Below are 14387 nucleotides of genomic sequence, written 5' to 3' on the forward strand. Positions count from 1 at the left end.
TGTCTCCCCCTACCTCCCACTAGCCTCACACTCTCCCTGAAAGAGGAGGCTTCTACTCCCAACCCAATGGTAATAAACGATCTTCCTTTGCGGCCACAAACATACCTGTGAGTGCCTGGCATGTGGCCAGACACCTCTTCTCCATTCATCCCCAAGAAGCACACCGACCCTCCTCATGGGCCTTCCATGGGCCTGGGTCCCCCACCTGCCTCTGAGATCTGAACTGCGCAGAAGAGCCTGTTTCCTTCCCCAAGGTCAGCCTGTGTTTGGTCCTAAGATCTAATCTTCCCCTTTAGAAGTCTGGGGTCTATCAACAGTTATCACAGTCTCTGATGGCTGGAACATCCCTGCGAAGTGTAGTCGGTGAATTTCTTCTGCTGAAGGCTCTGGCTCCAGGAGGAGGAGGGGCAAGGGATGCCAGGAAGAGCCTTGGGGTCAGGGCTGCCAATTAACCTTTCATTTTCATAGTCTGATCACTCGATTAATCAAGGCTTGGGGTCTGTGTCCTGTTGAAGGGGCCCTCACTGTGGAGAACAGTGTCTGCCAAGGCCTCTGTGCTGGGTGATGGATGAAAGAGCCACAGGGCAGGGCCAGCAGCCAGGCGACAGCCCCACAGGTGAGCTTCTGCCTACCGGCTGGGTCTGTCTGGCCATTTTTCCTCACAGCCCCTGGTACCAGCATGCTTTTCTCAGAGTGTGCTTCCTGCACACGGACTGTGGATGGGTTGTTGCATTCGAGAGTATGAGGGACAGGAAGGATAGTGATAGCCCTGCTGGTGCCCATCAGCTGCATGGCCCAGTGGCATGTTCATCTGGAGGTGTGTGACTTTTCCTGTGGTACATAAAAGAATCTGTCCATCCTAGATAGGACACCACCAGCAGAACAGTCCACCCAAGGCGAGGCTGATGAGCAGTGAGTGTATTGGGGTTACAAACAGGAGCACGAGCAGTTCCCGTGAGAAGTACAGTGACTCGGGGGAGCTGCAGCACCGAAAAACCCACCCCAGCATTGGGAACAGCTCACCCAGCTGTGTTCCTGAGCTCCCAGGGCAGCTTGCAGGAGGTCTCCTCTCCCTAGCAGTAGTTACTAGAATCCTGGGGGATGGAAGCAGAGACTTTCTGAGCTTCCTAAGCTTTGATTGCTTACTGAGCCCTGTATTACTCACCGAGTCTTACGGGGCCTCCCTCCCAGAGGGACTGCTTCAGTCGACAGAAAATGACAACGTGCCCCACCATATCACAGCGGGTGATGTGGCTTCTGAGTTTATGCGTTTGGCTTAGGCTGGCCTCCAAGGATCATTCTGGCTAAATCCTCAAAACTGTATCTGGGGACAGCCACATCTCCTGGGAGATGGCAGGGAGACAGAGAGGTGGCAGAGGAGACAGAGAGGTGGCAGAGCCGAATGGGGACTCAGCCTCCCTGGTCTCCATTTTCCTTGGGGTTGCTCAGAGATTCTGGTTCCCACATCTCTCTCATGGGACTCAGGCTCCCCACCTTCACTGATCTCTGGAAGGCCCTCCCATCTCTGTGAACTAACCACCCTCTGGGTCTGTGGTGTGCAGGGCACAGGTTTATTCTCCCTCCTGCCTCAGGCCTGAGCTAAGATGTCCCACCTCAAGATCTTTCCCATCCTGCTCTTTCACGGTGGGCCCATGAGAGTCCTGCTCTGGACCTGGGCCATAGAGTGAGTCTCTTGGGCCCTGAGTTCTTCTTGACTTAGGGTTCCCTATCCCCATACACTGCTCAGGATTACTGTCCTCAGAGGAGCCCAGTTTTCCCTGTGTCCCTTGAGCACATATCATAGCCGATGTTAACTAACCCCAGCCGCTCATCACACTGAAGGGAGCCCATCGCACACCCACTTCCTGAGCCTGACCGCCCAGACCTGTGGGGTTCCCCTTGTAAGCTCCATGCAGGACTTCCAGGAAGCACCCAGCTCCAGACAATCCCTGTGTGTGTGAGTGGAGCCAGGCTCGGTAATTAACTGGGGCATAAATCAGGGCTTAATTACTCAGCAGGCACCTTGGGTGAGAGATTCATGGTAATTGTGTGTGCTCTTGGTAGCTTTGCACAGCTGGCTTCTCCCTGAGCACCAGTAAACCGTGGCGAGCAATGGGGAGGTAGGGCTCTACCCTGAGCGATACTCCCAGAGAGGAGCAGGTTCTAGACATGGTTTTATGGAACCCAACCAGACCTTGCTGAGGGACAGGGAGGGTCCATTTGGTCTCAGATGGCCAGCATGTGGACTTGTGTCTATCTTCCTCTGCTGTACTAGCTCATGCAGGGCAAGTGACCAACCCCGGGACAGGAGCTCAGGCTGCAGGTGACCATCCTTTTGCCCAGAGTGGTTGGGGACACTGACCCTCACTGCAGACATGATCCTCCAGTGTGTCCTTCTCCAGCAGGCTCTGGAAACTGCTAGCCTTCTGGGACCAGTCACCACCAAAGCACGACCAATTGTCCACAGAGCTTCCTAACAGTGACCAGGGTAATGTCCTGCTGGGCGTTGTCATTCTGCCAGCAGCATATCTGGTCAGAGCATCTGTCTTTCAGAGTACGGTGCTTTGGGTTATTTTTTTTTTTAAGTACTGTTGTTGAAATAGTGACTTTATTATGACTGCCACCAGAAGGTCACACTGCTTCTCTGGATCCTTGTCCTTTTTCTCCTGATTTCTCAGAGCTCACGGATGGGCACCGGCCTCAGGCAGCAGGGGCTCAAATTGGGCCATGCTTTATCCTTGCCCCTTCCCCTGGCTATCCTCCCTGTCACACTCACACCACACCCCTCTCCCTGCAGAGCTGCGGAAGCAAGTGGAAAGTGCTGAGCTGAAGAACCAGCGGCTCAAGGAGGTTTTCCAGACCAAGATCCAGGAGTTCCGCAAGGTTTGCTATACGCTGACTGGCTACCAGATCGACGTGACCACTGAGAGCCAATACCGCCTCACCTCCCAGTATGCCGAGCACCAGTCCGACTGCCTCATCTTCAAGGTAGGGAGCACTACCTATGTGTCGCCATGCTGGTTCATGCAGTGCCATAGTCTTCCATGGCAGGAGGGGACATGCTGGGCCCTTTCTCCCCACTCTTGAGGGGCACTGACCTGGGGTCACGTCTACTTGGCTTTCTTTAATTCGTACTCTGAGTCTCTACCAAGCTCCGCCATACAGCTTGGGGCACTTCAACCTTGTCCAGAGGCAGTAGGTGCCCAAAGGATGGTGAGGAGCATGGCAGGCATCTTGCTGCCAGACTTCTGCCAAAGGTCAGTGTGTGGCACAGCCCACGTAAGGGAAAGGACAAGCTGTGTGTGCCAGCTACTTGGTGGTCAGGCCAAAGGTTACCAGAGTTGATCCCATAGGTTTCTGGGTAAGCCCTGTAAGGCGGGAAAGGGGCTGTGGTCTTCAGGAAGCATGTACCTGTTGTAGTCTCATGTACAGAGTGAGCACCTGAGGAGGGATCCCTCTTCATTGAAAAAAAAACAACATACCCCAGAGAGAGGGTGCCTGGGACATGGCCTGGCCAGACCGTGGGCACAAGTTCTCAGAGCAAGCAGGTCCAGCAGAAGTGAAGTTGGTCAATGCTGAGAGTGGAACGGTGTAGCTGCCAATCTTGGGTTACAAGGGCTTGTTCATCACTGGCAAGCACCCTTACTTCCTGTCCCTGGGATGGTGTTATAGTACCAGCATGGTATATGGCCCTGCTGTGGTCTGTGATCCCAGTGTTATGTGCGACTGTGTGGGGAAGAGCCTGGTCAGTAGCTGTGGGTGTGGCCAGCTCCATTCTGTATCACATGTGGCTGGGCCTCCTACAATCTGTAGCCAGACTGTCTGTGCCCTGCAGAAACAGAAACCAGCTTCCATTTCCACCTAAAATCTATGCCCAATGTGACCTACATTTTTAAAGCAGACTTGCACAGAAACATAGTTCCTGTTTGTTGTTTCTCCGTATTCCCACCCATCTGTCTGCCCCTTTGAGGGGACGCTGCCCACTGTGGTGGTCAGAGGCACACCAGACGCAGCACCTACTGCTCCATGCAACTTGGTGGTGTGTCTCGGAGACTTTCTGAATTTCTCAGATTACATCCATCCATTTTTATACTTCTTAGCACTCTTAAACCTTTAACTAAGTAAATAAATATTTGAACGCCCAAAGTCTCTAAGTCTGTAAGCTATCAGAAATGTATTTCTTCGCTTTTGTGTACCTTTGAATAGCTCAGGATCACTGATGGGTATTTAATTTAATACAGTGTAGGGATTCCATGTTTTTTTTTTTTTTAAAAAAAAGATTGGTTAATAAAGATGCTCTGAGCAGCTGTCATGATGAACACATCACTTACATCGGTGTTTGTAGACAAGCTCTAATTTGCATTCCAAAGTATTCTAGGCTTTTTATTTTGTTTCGTTCTTTGGTGGTATGGGAATGGAACCTAGGGCCTCCTGCATACTAGGTATGCAGGCACTCGGCCTCTGAGCCACACTTCCAGCCTCTCTGGAGGCCTAGGCGGGCACTCTGAAACCAAACTACCTCTCCAAGTTCCCTTTTTACTTCCTATTTAAAGACAGGGACTTACAAGTTGCACTTGTTAGCCTTGAACTTGGTCTGCAGCTCAGGTTGGCCTTAGACTTGCAATCCTCCTGCCTCAGAATGCACCCCAAGGTCCTACTGTATTCTGTTTTTAGAGGCTGTCAAAAGCATGGTGTGCATAACCAGTTCTCAGCCAGGCCAGTCAAGGCTGTACTGTGAGAACCTGTCTCCAAGCAGCGTAAGTCACTTCTGCTCCTGCCCAAAAGGCAGACACAATCATCACGGTACTGCTTTGTCCCATCAGCCTGTCCCATCCAGATAATTCCAGTCTACTCAGGTCTAGGTGTCCTGCCCACCTTCTTTCTGTCACAAGCCCACTTGTGGTAGCCTCCTACCCGTGTATGGGACTTGCCATACCTCTGGTCCTGCTGTTAGCCTTGACTTTTGTGCGTGGCTTCCGTAGCACACAAAGGAATGAGGGTGAGTGTGGCTACTACTGTCCCTGGTGCACAGTGTCTTCACACTCTCACGGTTCCTCACTTGTCTTCCCACCTCTGTCTCATTTACTTTGCCCTTGGGGTTGCCTGGGCAGCCAGTCAGACTCATTCTCTCTCTCTCTCTCTCTTTTTCACACACACACACACAAACACAATCTCCATTCATTCTCCAGACATCAGTACCCAAGGAGTACTCAGTGACACCAACACAGCCAGACAGGCAACTGCACTCAACTTGGGGCTCAGAAGCATGCCAGCCCTCCTCCACTCCAGGCAACTCCTTCACTGTGGCAGAAGAGAGAAGGGGGTACCATGTGTTCTGCTGAAGGACACCACCCCCAGCCAGTGTGGCTTGAGCCTATAGAGAAGCCTCTCCTGGGTTCTTGGCTACACCCAGGGTTCAAAACCACCTCAACATCAGGGTGGCCAACCTAGCCACAGTAGGGTCCCCTCAACACCTGGCATTTGACAGGTAGTAGAACGTATGCACATTCTAAGACAGTGGAATGGCTTGGTGGGAGCTATGCTATGTAGTGGCTAGATATATGTTGGTGTGTTGCTGTGGTTACCTGTCAGGTGACTGTCACGTGGTGGCCAAACAGGTGAAGAACTTGTTATGTGGTGAAGGGGCTATGTGTCTTGTGACCTTAGCAGAGGGCTGGGTGGTAGCTTATAATGGAGAGAGAACACAATTGCATCGTGTCTCTCTGGCAGCCCTTCCTTGTACCATTTTTCTTTGTAAGAATACACATACATGGGGGCTGGAGAGATGGCTCAGAGGTTAAGAGCATTGCCTGCTCTTCCAAAGGTACTGAGTTCAATTCCCAGCAACCACATGGTGGCTCACAACCATCTGTAATGGGGTTTGGTGCCCTCTTCTGGCCTGCAGACGTAAAGACAGAATATTGTATACATAATAAATAAATAAATACATAAATAAATAAATAAAAAATAAAAAAAAAAGAATACACATACGTGTACAGATTCATGAGCATGTGTACATACCTGTGTGTGTAGGGTGGAGACAGGAAACCTCTACTGCTCTCTGTAAGAACCACCCATCTTTTAGAAAGTCTCTCACTGGCCTGGAACTTGCTAGGGAGCCTAGACCTGCGAACCAGCAGGACCAGGGCTCCACCTTTTTGCTCCTCCTGGCCTAGGATGACGAGGGGGCCACCATGTCCAGCTTTTCCTCATGGGCTCTAGGGCTTGGATTGGGGTCCTGGTGCTCATAAAGCAAGTACTTTACCGACGGGACTGTCTCCCAGCAGGGTCTAAAGCAGCCCCTGGAGTCCCCCATGTACCCCGCTCAGTTTCTTGTGGCCCACCCCTCTGTGCCAAGGACAGTGAGTCTTCTGGGCCGCTCAGTCAGAGACTAGGAAATGTTTCTTGCCGGCTACTGGGCTCTGGCTCTGGCTTTCTCCTTAGCCACCTTGGCTTGCTGCAGCAAGCATGGCATGGCCTAAGCCTGCCCCTCTGCCCCACCCCCACCCCTCCTCTCAGCCTTAAAGCATCTCTGGGTCACTGGTTCACCTGTGTCTGCAGCTTCCATGTTCTCCATAGTACAAGGGCTCTTCCTAGGATGGGGGCTCCTTTGGGCCATGGGCCCACACCGCCTCGAGAAATTCCCCTGTTCAATGCAGTACCAGAAGGACTGCACTGGTCCTGTGGAGCCCTCCAGCAGGAATCTCACCAAGACTATAGAGCTGGGTTGGCCCATCCCATGCAATCTTTGGCCATTATATACCTTCTGCAACACTATCAGCTGAAGCAGCTGCATAACCCTTATCTGCCAGCCAATGCCTGGCTAGCAGAGAGGGTGCTCACAAGATCTATTGGGGGTGGGTGAGAGAAGAGGAAAAATGGACAGGGACCAGGCAAAAGGCAGGCTGACCCCTGTACCCAGGGCATGACCAAATCAGGCTCAGGCAAGCTCATGGTAACTTCCGCTCTTTTTTTTCCCCCTAAACAACTTCCAGGCAGGAGGGGTCTGAAACAGAGTTAGAAATAGCTGGGGCCTGCTTCCAACCAAGCAGGTTCTGCAAATGTGTGCTGGGATAATTGAGAGTTGGCTCACAGTCCCACATGGCTCCACTTCCCTTCTCAGCCTGGACCCAGCCTCTGCTGTGTGTGGGTGGCCGAGCTAGCTCCCAAGGCTGCTGTGGGAGGGGGAGGGGAGCAAGAGCTTAGTTCCAGCACACAGTGGGAGCCTGGCATCTTGCCCACTCCTCCTCTCCAGAGAGGAGTTAGACCCCAGAGTCTCCAGTTTCCTGAACCTGGAGGCAGCAGCCTACCAAATGTCCCCAGTTGTCCTGGTGTGATCTCGTTCCCTGTGCTGCACCAGGACCCTCTGCCCAGAAGGAAAAACTCTGTCACAGAAGTGAGACAGTAAAATGAGAAGCTGGACAGCGGTGGATAGACTTGTCTGCAAACCCCATGAGATGCAGGTGGCCCTGACCTTGGATCCCCATCCCCCATGCCTGTGACCTCTCCACAGTCCACTATAACCCAGGGCCAGCCAGAGGCAGACCTGGATTCTGGGATCATGGTGTCTTAGCCATCTAGCACAAGTTCCTGATCTGGGGACAGGATTGCACACTTAAGGGGCTTATTGGTGATGAGTGAGAGTGCATGAGTGTATAAAGTGTAGTCCATGCCTTCATCCACATGGGCCCAGCTTTTTACACGGGTGCTGGGGATTGAACCAAGGTCCTTATGCCTACACAGCAGCGATTTTACTCCAACCTCTTCTCATTTGTTTTGTTTTGTTTTGTTTTTTCTTAATATAAGGTCTCACTGTAGCCCAGGCAGGCTTTAAGCAGAGGTCCTCCTGCCTCTGTCTGGACTTCTAGGATTGGAGGCAGTGTCCACCATACAGTGCCACCATGGAGTCTTTCCTTTTATTGGCACATTTTCCCAATCAGAGAAAGCCAGAGGTCACACCATGGTCAGGGCTCAGGGGGCAGGAGACCAGCTGCGATCGTCTTCCTGCGCCAGCAGCAGGCCTCCAGGACAGTGGCTGGACCTCACCAAGCTTCCTGTTCCTCCCCAGCAATGCTGGTTCATGGCACTGGGCCACAACACTAACTTTGGAATGTGTGTTGTGGGCTCTGCACCACGAATGGCTTGACTTGCGGTGTGACCCCTTACAGGGGCTTTGTGCCTGGAACACAGTGTGACATTTGCTCTAATAGAAGCTGCCCAAACCACTGCCTCCCAGAGCTGCTCCTGACCATCCCCCTGCAGCCTGCTATTCTGAGGTGGGCACTTCCTCAGCCATGTGCCCAGCCTCGGCTCAGGCATAGCACCACCTGTATTACTGGGATTCCGCCTGCCGTGTTCTTGCGGAAGCGGGCAGAGCCCACGCGCCGAACGGAAAGAGCAGGTGAGGAGGCAGCCAGCTTCTGCACACCTGCACCTTATAGTGCAGAGCTGCCAGAAACTGCAGGTGTGCGGATGGGAGGAGGCAAGTGTCACCTAGTTCTGTACCCAGAGCTCTTCAGCCCAAGAGTGTGAGCCATGCTGGAGGGGACACCAGAAGAGCCTGGGTCAGTTCCTTCATCCACAGGGTGGCCATGCCAGGGTTGGATTAGTCAGAGAGCTTGGGGTCTCTTTCCTTTTATTTCCTAAATAAACCTCTTAGAGGAAGGGATCAGGTATCTGGCAAAGCCCAGTACACAGCCTGCAGCCAACACTTAGTTCTCCTCTGGAAAAGACATCCACAGCCCAATTTCTAGGAGCTCCGCTCTGCTGCTGTGGACAAGCATAACAACGGTGTGGCCGTGTTTCAGTACGACTGTATTTATGGCACCAAGCTCTGAATTTCATGGAGTTTCTACGGCGCACCAAGTATTTTTGTGAAAACTAATACATTTATTTGTAGAATAACATCAGGTTCATAGAGAAGTCAAGGGTAAAATAAGGTTCTCCTAGGTCCTTGCCTAGTCCAAGGTTTTTTATACTGCTGGCCAACCTTGTTCAGGTGTGGCCTAGCAATTACAGTTCCTAAAGCCATCCCGTCCAGCGCTGAGAGTGGTGAACTCTGTTGATAGCCTCAAGTTTGTCATCTTCTCCCCTCCTGTGGGTTACCATACCTGGCATGCTCATTTCTTTCCATTGCAGGTATTTGTATGTACCAGAAGTGTTGTGTCCATTTGTCTACTGAAGGACGTCTTCAGTGCCCAGTTTTGAGTCATTACAAATAGGCTCCATGACAAAAACAAAAACAAAAAAACAAAACTTTAAATGCTTTCTTGACAGTTCAGTAATATCAAAGTCACCAAAGTTCAGTTGACACAGAGTTCATAGTTTGCCAGCCTCTGACCTCCACTACCCCTCCATCAGGAGCACTTCCCATTCCACATCTGCACACCAATGTCCACCAGATGTGTAACTGAGACAATGCCTCCCTGGAAAACAAAAATGGCCCTGGGATACCATCATCTCTTTTGCTTCCTTGTACACTCTCAGGCACATACACAGACACAGACACACACACACACACACACACACACACACACACGGCCTCTGTCTGGTCCACCAGGGCTTTCCATATGGAACTTGCTTTTCAGAAATCAGAAGAGCAGGGTCATAAAGTGATAGAGATGACATGGGTTCCAGTGGGAGTCCCAGCACTTGAATGTGCACTTCAAAGCTGTATGCCGTATGCTCAGTGTCATGTTTGAGGAGTGGGTTCCTGGACTCTTCTACTGCTCTTCCTCTGGTGCCCAGGAGCTACCAGCACCCAGTGGTCCCTGACAGCCCCAAAGCTTCCTTAACAAAGTGTACACAAGCTGGGTTAGTTACTTTCTCGTTGCTGTGACAGAACACCTAAGGGGAACAGCTTAAGGCATGGAGGATGTACTTGGGCTCACAACTTCAAGTGATACAACTCATCATGGTAGAGAAGACATGGTGTTGGGGTGGCTCCATCCACAGCAGCAAGAGTGTGAGATGGCTTCTCCCCATGTCTTTGTGGATCAGGGAAGCAGAGAGCCCAGGCTGGAAGTGGAATCAGGTATAGCCTCAAGGTGTGGCTTAGTTGTGGAACACCTGCCTAGAATCCCCCAGTGAGGGGCTGGGGTGTGGCTCAGTGGTAGAGCCCCTGCCTAGAATCCCCCAGTGAGGGGTTGGGGTGTGGCTCAGTGGTAGAACACCTGCCTAGAAATCTCCCAGTGAGGGGTTGGGGTGACTCAGTGGTAGTAGTCTAAACCACTCCATGTTCCACGACCTCCCAAGATAGTGCCACCAGCTAAGGACCAGATGTTCAAACAAATAGGGAGAGTTTATAGGGAGAATTTCATATTCAGACTATAACACAGCCTGAACTGTGTGGAAGAACCACTTCCTTGCACCTCTTGAGAACCACATAGGGGTGGCTCTGTACCCCTGAAGGCCCTAAGGGTGATCCTAAGCCAGAAGTAGGAAGGGCCAGCTGTTGAGATCCTCTGTGTGCAGGCCCTGCCTGCTCTCCAACCATCAGTGGTAAACACTTGGGTAGCAAACACTTGCTAGGTATTGTGTGCCAGACAATAACTGGGCCAGAAGCTGAACCCCAGACCCTCCTTTATACTACACTTCCCATGATTCTGCTCAACAGTGGCTATTCTCCAAGACATTAGAGCAGAGCATGCATGCTCCTGTTTATAGGTTCGGTGTGGTGTAGCCCCTCAGTGCCTTTCCCTATGGATCCAATTTTCTTAACTGGCTACCATTCTTAGCAACCCCGTGTTCACTGCTTCTGATGAAATCAGGCTGGGTATCTGTGGCCATGGCTCCTGCTAAAGAGGTGTAGACTGGCTAGGCAAGGGCCTGCATCCAGCTGGGGTATGTGGGCATGGGCTGAGATTTGCTCAGGGTTTATCGCTCCCCGATGAAGCTTTTGCATTTCCACTGTAGTGTAGACGTGACCTTCATAGCTGCCCTGCCTCTGCTTTTCAAAGCGGCCTTGTAAACACACAGAGCAAATTTGCCTGCCTGCCTGCTCCCTGCATCCATCTCACACGGGTCAGGCATGATACTCCAGGTTCCTGGGGAGGGGTGGTTGCTCACAGAGGAACCTCTCACAGTCTTGCTGTCTTGGCCCTAAGTCACCCGCCAGTGCCCCAAAGGAGCCTCAGCCTGTGAGGTGTTCCTAGTCCAGTGGGTGAAGAGTGCGACAGGCCAGGGAGGACTCCATCTAGGCAGAGCCGGGAGAAGCTTCTGCTCTCAGAGACAGCATCACCTTGGCATGGAGCCCTCTGTGGCATTGGTCCTGCTATTGCATACCTAGGGATGGTGTGTCTGTGACAGGCTGTAGGAACTAAGTTACTGCACTGCCTTCAGCTCTTTGTTGTCAGTGGAAAGAGTTTGGGTGCTGAAGGTCAGACTACGGGGCAAGTGATAGGAACAAAGTTGGGGAAACCAGATGATGATAGACACGTGTCCTTTGGGACAGCTCAGGAAGCAGGAGCCAGTGCAGAGCTCCCCGTCCCAGAGCAGCATGTGTCAGGCCCATGCATAGCCTCTCTTTCCTGTCTCAGCCTGTGTGCAGCCCCCAGACACCTGCACCCTCCACTCACCCAGCCTCCACCTGGTGCCCATACTGTGGATATGAACTGGAAGGCCCTAGTACCCTGTCCATCATCCTCCATAGCACAAGAAGACAAAGGCTGTGGAAGGCAGGAGAGAACAGAAAGCCTGAGAAAGGGGCAACACAACTATCCCAACTTCCTGGTGTGGGCAGAGGGTAGGCTCAGGTTGTGGGCACCTAAGGGACATCTTGTTAGAGACCCTAAATTATCCTGCACTCAGAAGAGATCACTACCCCCAGGGGCCAGCTCAAGGGACCTGCCTCTGACTCAGGCAACCAAACAAGCCCCTTTCCTCCACCTTGCCATGGCTCTCACCATGATCTACCCTCTCCCTATCTGCTGCCATGGCTCCCATCATGATCCTCCTTCTTCCTGACCATGCATGCACTGTAGCCCACCTGTCTGTACCCTGCATGGAAAATGCTTCTCTAGCCTCGGTTGTTTGGCCCTCACAGCCACCTTCCTGGACAAACCAGAGTGAGGGGCTGACTGAGGAATACTGGGATCAGTAAAGAACACAGAGATTTCAACCTAGAGCTCATCCCCAGTGGGACAGCCAACAGCCTAGAGAGCAAAAGCCAGGGGACACAAGATCTTCTTTAGCTAGCGGCTGTTACAGGTGCTGCTGTGGAAGTGGCAGGGGTTGCAGAGTGGAACTGTCCAGCCAGCCGCCATGCCAGCACACACAGCATGGCAGGCCTCACAGCAGTGCTGTACCCTGGGCTCTTCACACATTCTAGTCAGGCGTTCCTACTTCTGCCAGGTTACAGTAGAACTCCTTCAAACATCAGCAGGTATAAAAGGGCATCCTGAGTGGCCAGAGTCAGGAACAGGGCCAACAGGTAGTGCCATCCAGAGATGTGAAGGGATGAGTGTTAGGTCTGATGGGGTGAGCAGAGGACAGCAGCATCTGGGGCACAATGGATTGTTAGGCACTGATGGAGCTCCACTCTGGAGAGGGTCTCCTTGCTAGCTAACCCAGGTATCCTGGAAACTGTACCTCTTCTTCCTATCCTCTCTGCATTTATAGGATTGTGAAGACCCTGGGGACCCCAGAGACCTCATCTGGTCTCTTTTTTATTTTGCAGATAAGGAGAGTTACTGGGGAGGGGGTGACTCTCTGCTCACTCACAGGATTGTGGAACCCAGAATCCCTCTTCCACAGGGAGCTGGACGATCAGGGAAAAGAGTGCTGAAGGAACCACAGACCACTGGGTGTGGCTTGTGTGATCCACCTGGTGGCAGACCCTGCCTGCACTGCATGGGCTGGACAGCTTTGCCTATGCCCAGTTTAGCAAGGACTGAGACCTGCTACCTGGAGAGCTGTCCCCTCCCTTAGTGCTGAAGCTGAAATCAAGGTTGGGGTCCTGAGCCAGGGAGCCTGTCTCCACAACCTGCCAACCAGTTGAATGTTACCCTGGGTACAAAGCCCCCATTGGCCACAGCTCTCTTCCCTGGCCCTCCTAAATATATTTCTGCTAAAAGGGGCACCGTCTGAGAAGAGGCTGCCATGCGATGCGGGTTTGTTCTTTCTCAGAACTTTCAGCTTTGTGAAGAAATCTGTGGAGTGACACACTACCACTCTGCTCTACCCTGTACCCTATGCAGCCTGACCAAGGGAGGAGGAAGAAGGGTCCTCCGGACCCTCTGTGTGGGCAGTTCAGCTAGAAAGTGGGTAACAGGCAGCTGTTTCAGCAGGTCCGGGAGGGGCAGAAAGAGCTGGGTGGAGGAGAAAGTGCACTGCTCTTGGCCCCCCTCCCCCCACCCCCGACAGGCAATCAGGCCCATTCACAGGCTCCTGTTGGCAGAGGCCAGCTTCTGGAGGCTTCCTGTCTGCTGAGATAACAATGAGATCTAGATAGACACTTTAATTTGAATTTGCCTTTTTGGGTCCCCTGAATTTCAAATGGAGTTGTTAAAAACGCACACTGACTTCAAAACCTGCCTTATTCTTTCAATTGAGTTGGCTGAGCTTACCAGGCTCTGGGATCTCAGTGGTTCAGGAGCAGAGTCACTCTGGGTGTGTAGCGCCCCTGAGACACCAGCAGCAGACTGTTCTGGGGTCGGACTCATGCTCAAGAGAGTTCCCCAGCAAGGATCACTGGATTTGTGTGAAGAGCTGACTCTCAGCCAGAGGCGAGAACAGGGAGGCCAGTGAACTTGGCCAAAATTGCCCAGGTGGGCAAAGAATGGGTTGATGGTACACAGTAAATGCTGAGCTACCTGTGGCGAGAGGGGTTTGAGGAGAGGCCAGAGGAGCTGAGTATCAAACTTTCATATCTGTCCCAAAACAGCCATCTTCTTCCAGGGTCAAAAGTCATATCCCCAAGAGGCAGCACAGTACAGGGGAAAGAACTGGTTTTAGTTCCAGCAATGTGTGCAAAGGCCCTGTGGTCAGGGATGCTCAGGCATCCTTAGAACTGAATCAAGGCACTAGGGATGAATCTTGGGTATAGGTTCATTCCCAAGAGCCCTGGAAACCCATTCCAAAGCTCTTTAAAAACATTTTTGATGAATAGATGGGGCCATCTAAAGATCTTGGGCTAGCCTTGTCTCAGAACGCCTTTCTTTCAGTGTAGCCATAATCTCTGTATACATAAATGCCCTGTAGTTCCAAAATCTGAAGCAGGAGGATTGCTGCAAATTCAGGTCTAGTTTGGGCTGCATAGTTCCTGGTCAGCCTTACAGGAAGACCTTGTTTCAAAGAAATGGACAGGAAGGTAGGAAGAATATAACTCAGTCAATAAAGTACTTCCCTGCAAACCTGAGGACCCAAGTTCAATTCCCAGAACCTATATT

At 52.0% G+C, this 14387-nt stretch overlaps 1 protein-coding gene across 1 annotated transcript in view; it reads left to right on the top strand.

Moving 5' to 3' along the window:
- Mad1l1 (mitotic arrest deficient 1 like 1) overlaps positions 1-14387 on the top strand; it is a 315330-nt gene that overhangs the window by 254011 nt on the left and 46932 nt on the right. The window contains exon 17 of the mRNA XM_050163154.1: positions 2798-2988. Coding sequence (XP_050019111.1) covers positions 2798-2988 — 191 coding nt within the window. The remainder of the gene's footprint in view (positions 1-2797; positions 2989-14387) is intronic.

The sequence above is a fragment of the Alexandromys fortis genome, unplaced genomic scaffold (genome assembly GCF_014885135.2).
Source record: "Alexandromys fortis isolate MF-2015 unplaced genomic scaffold, M_Fortis_MF-2015_v1.1 scaffold_144, whole genome shotgun sequence".
Classification (NCBI taxonomy): domain Eukaryota; kingdom Metazoa; phylum Chordata; class Mammalia; order Rodentia; family Cricetidae; genus Alexandromys; species Alexandromys fortis.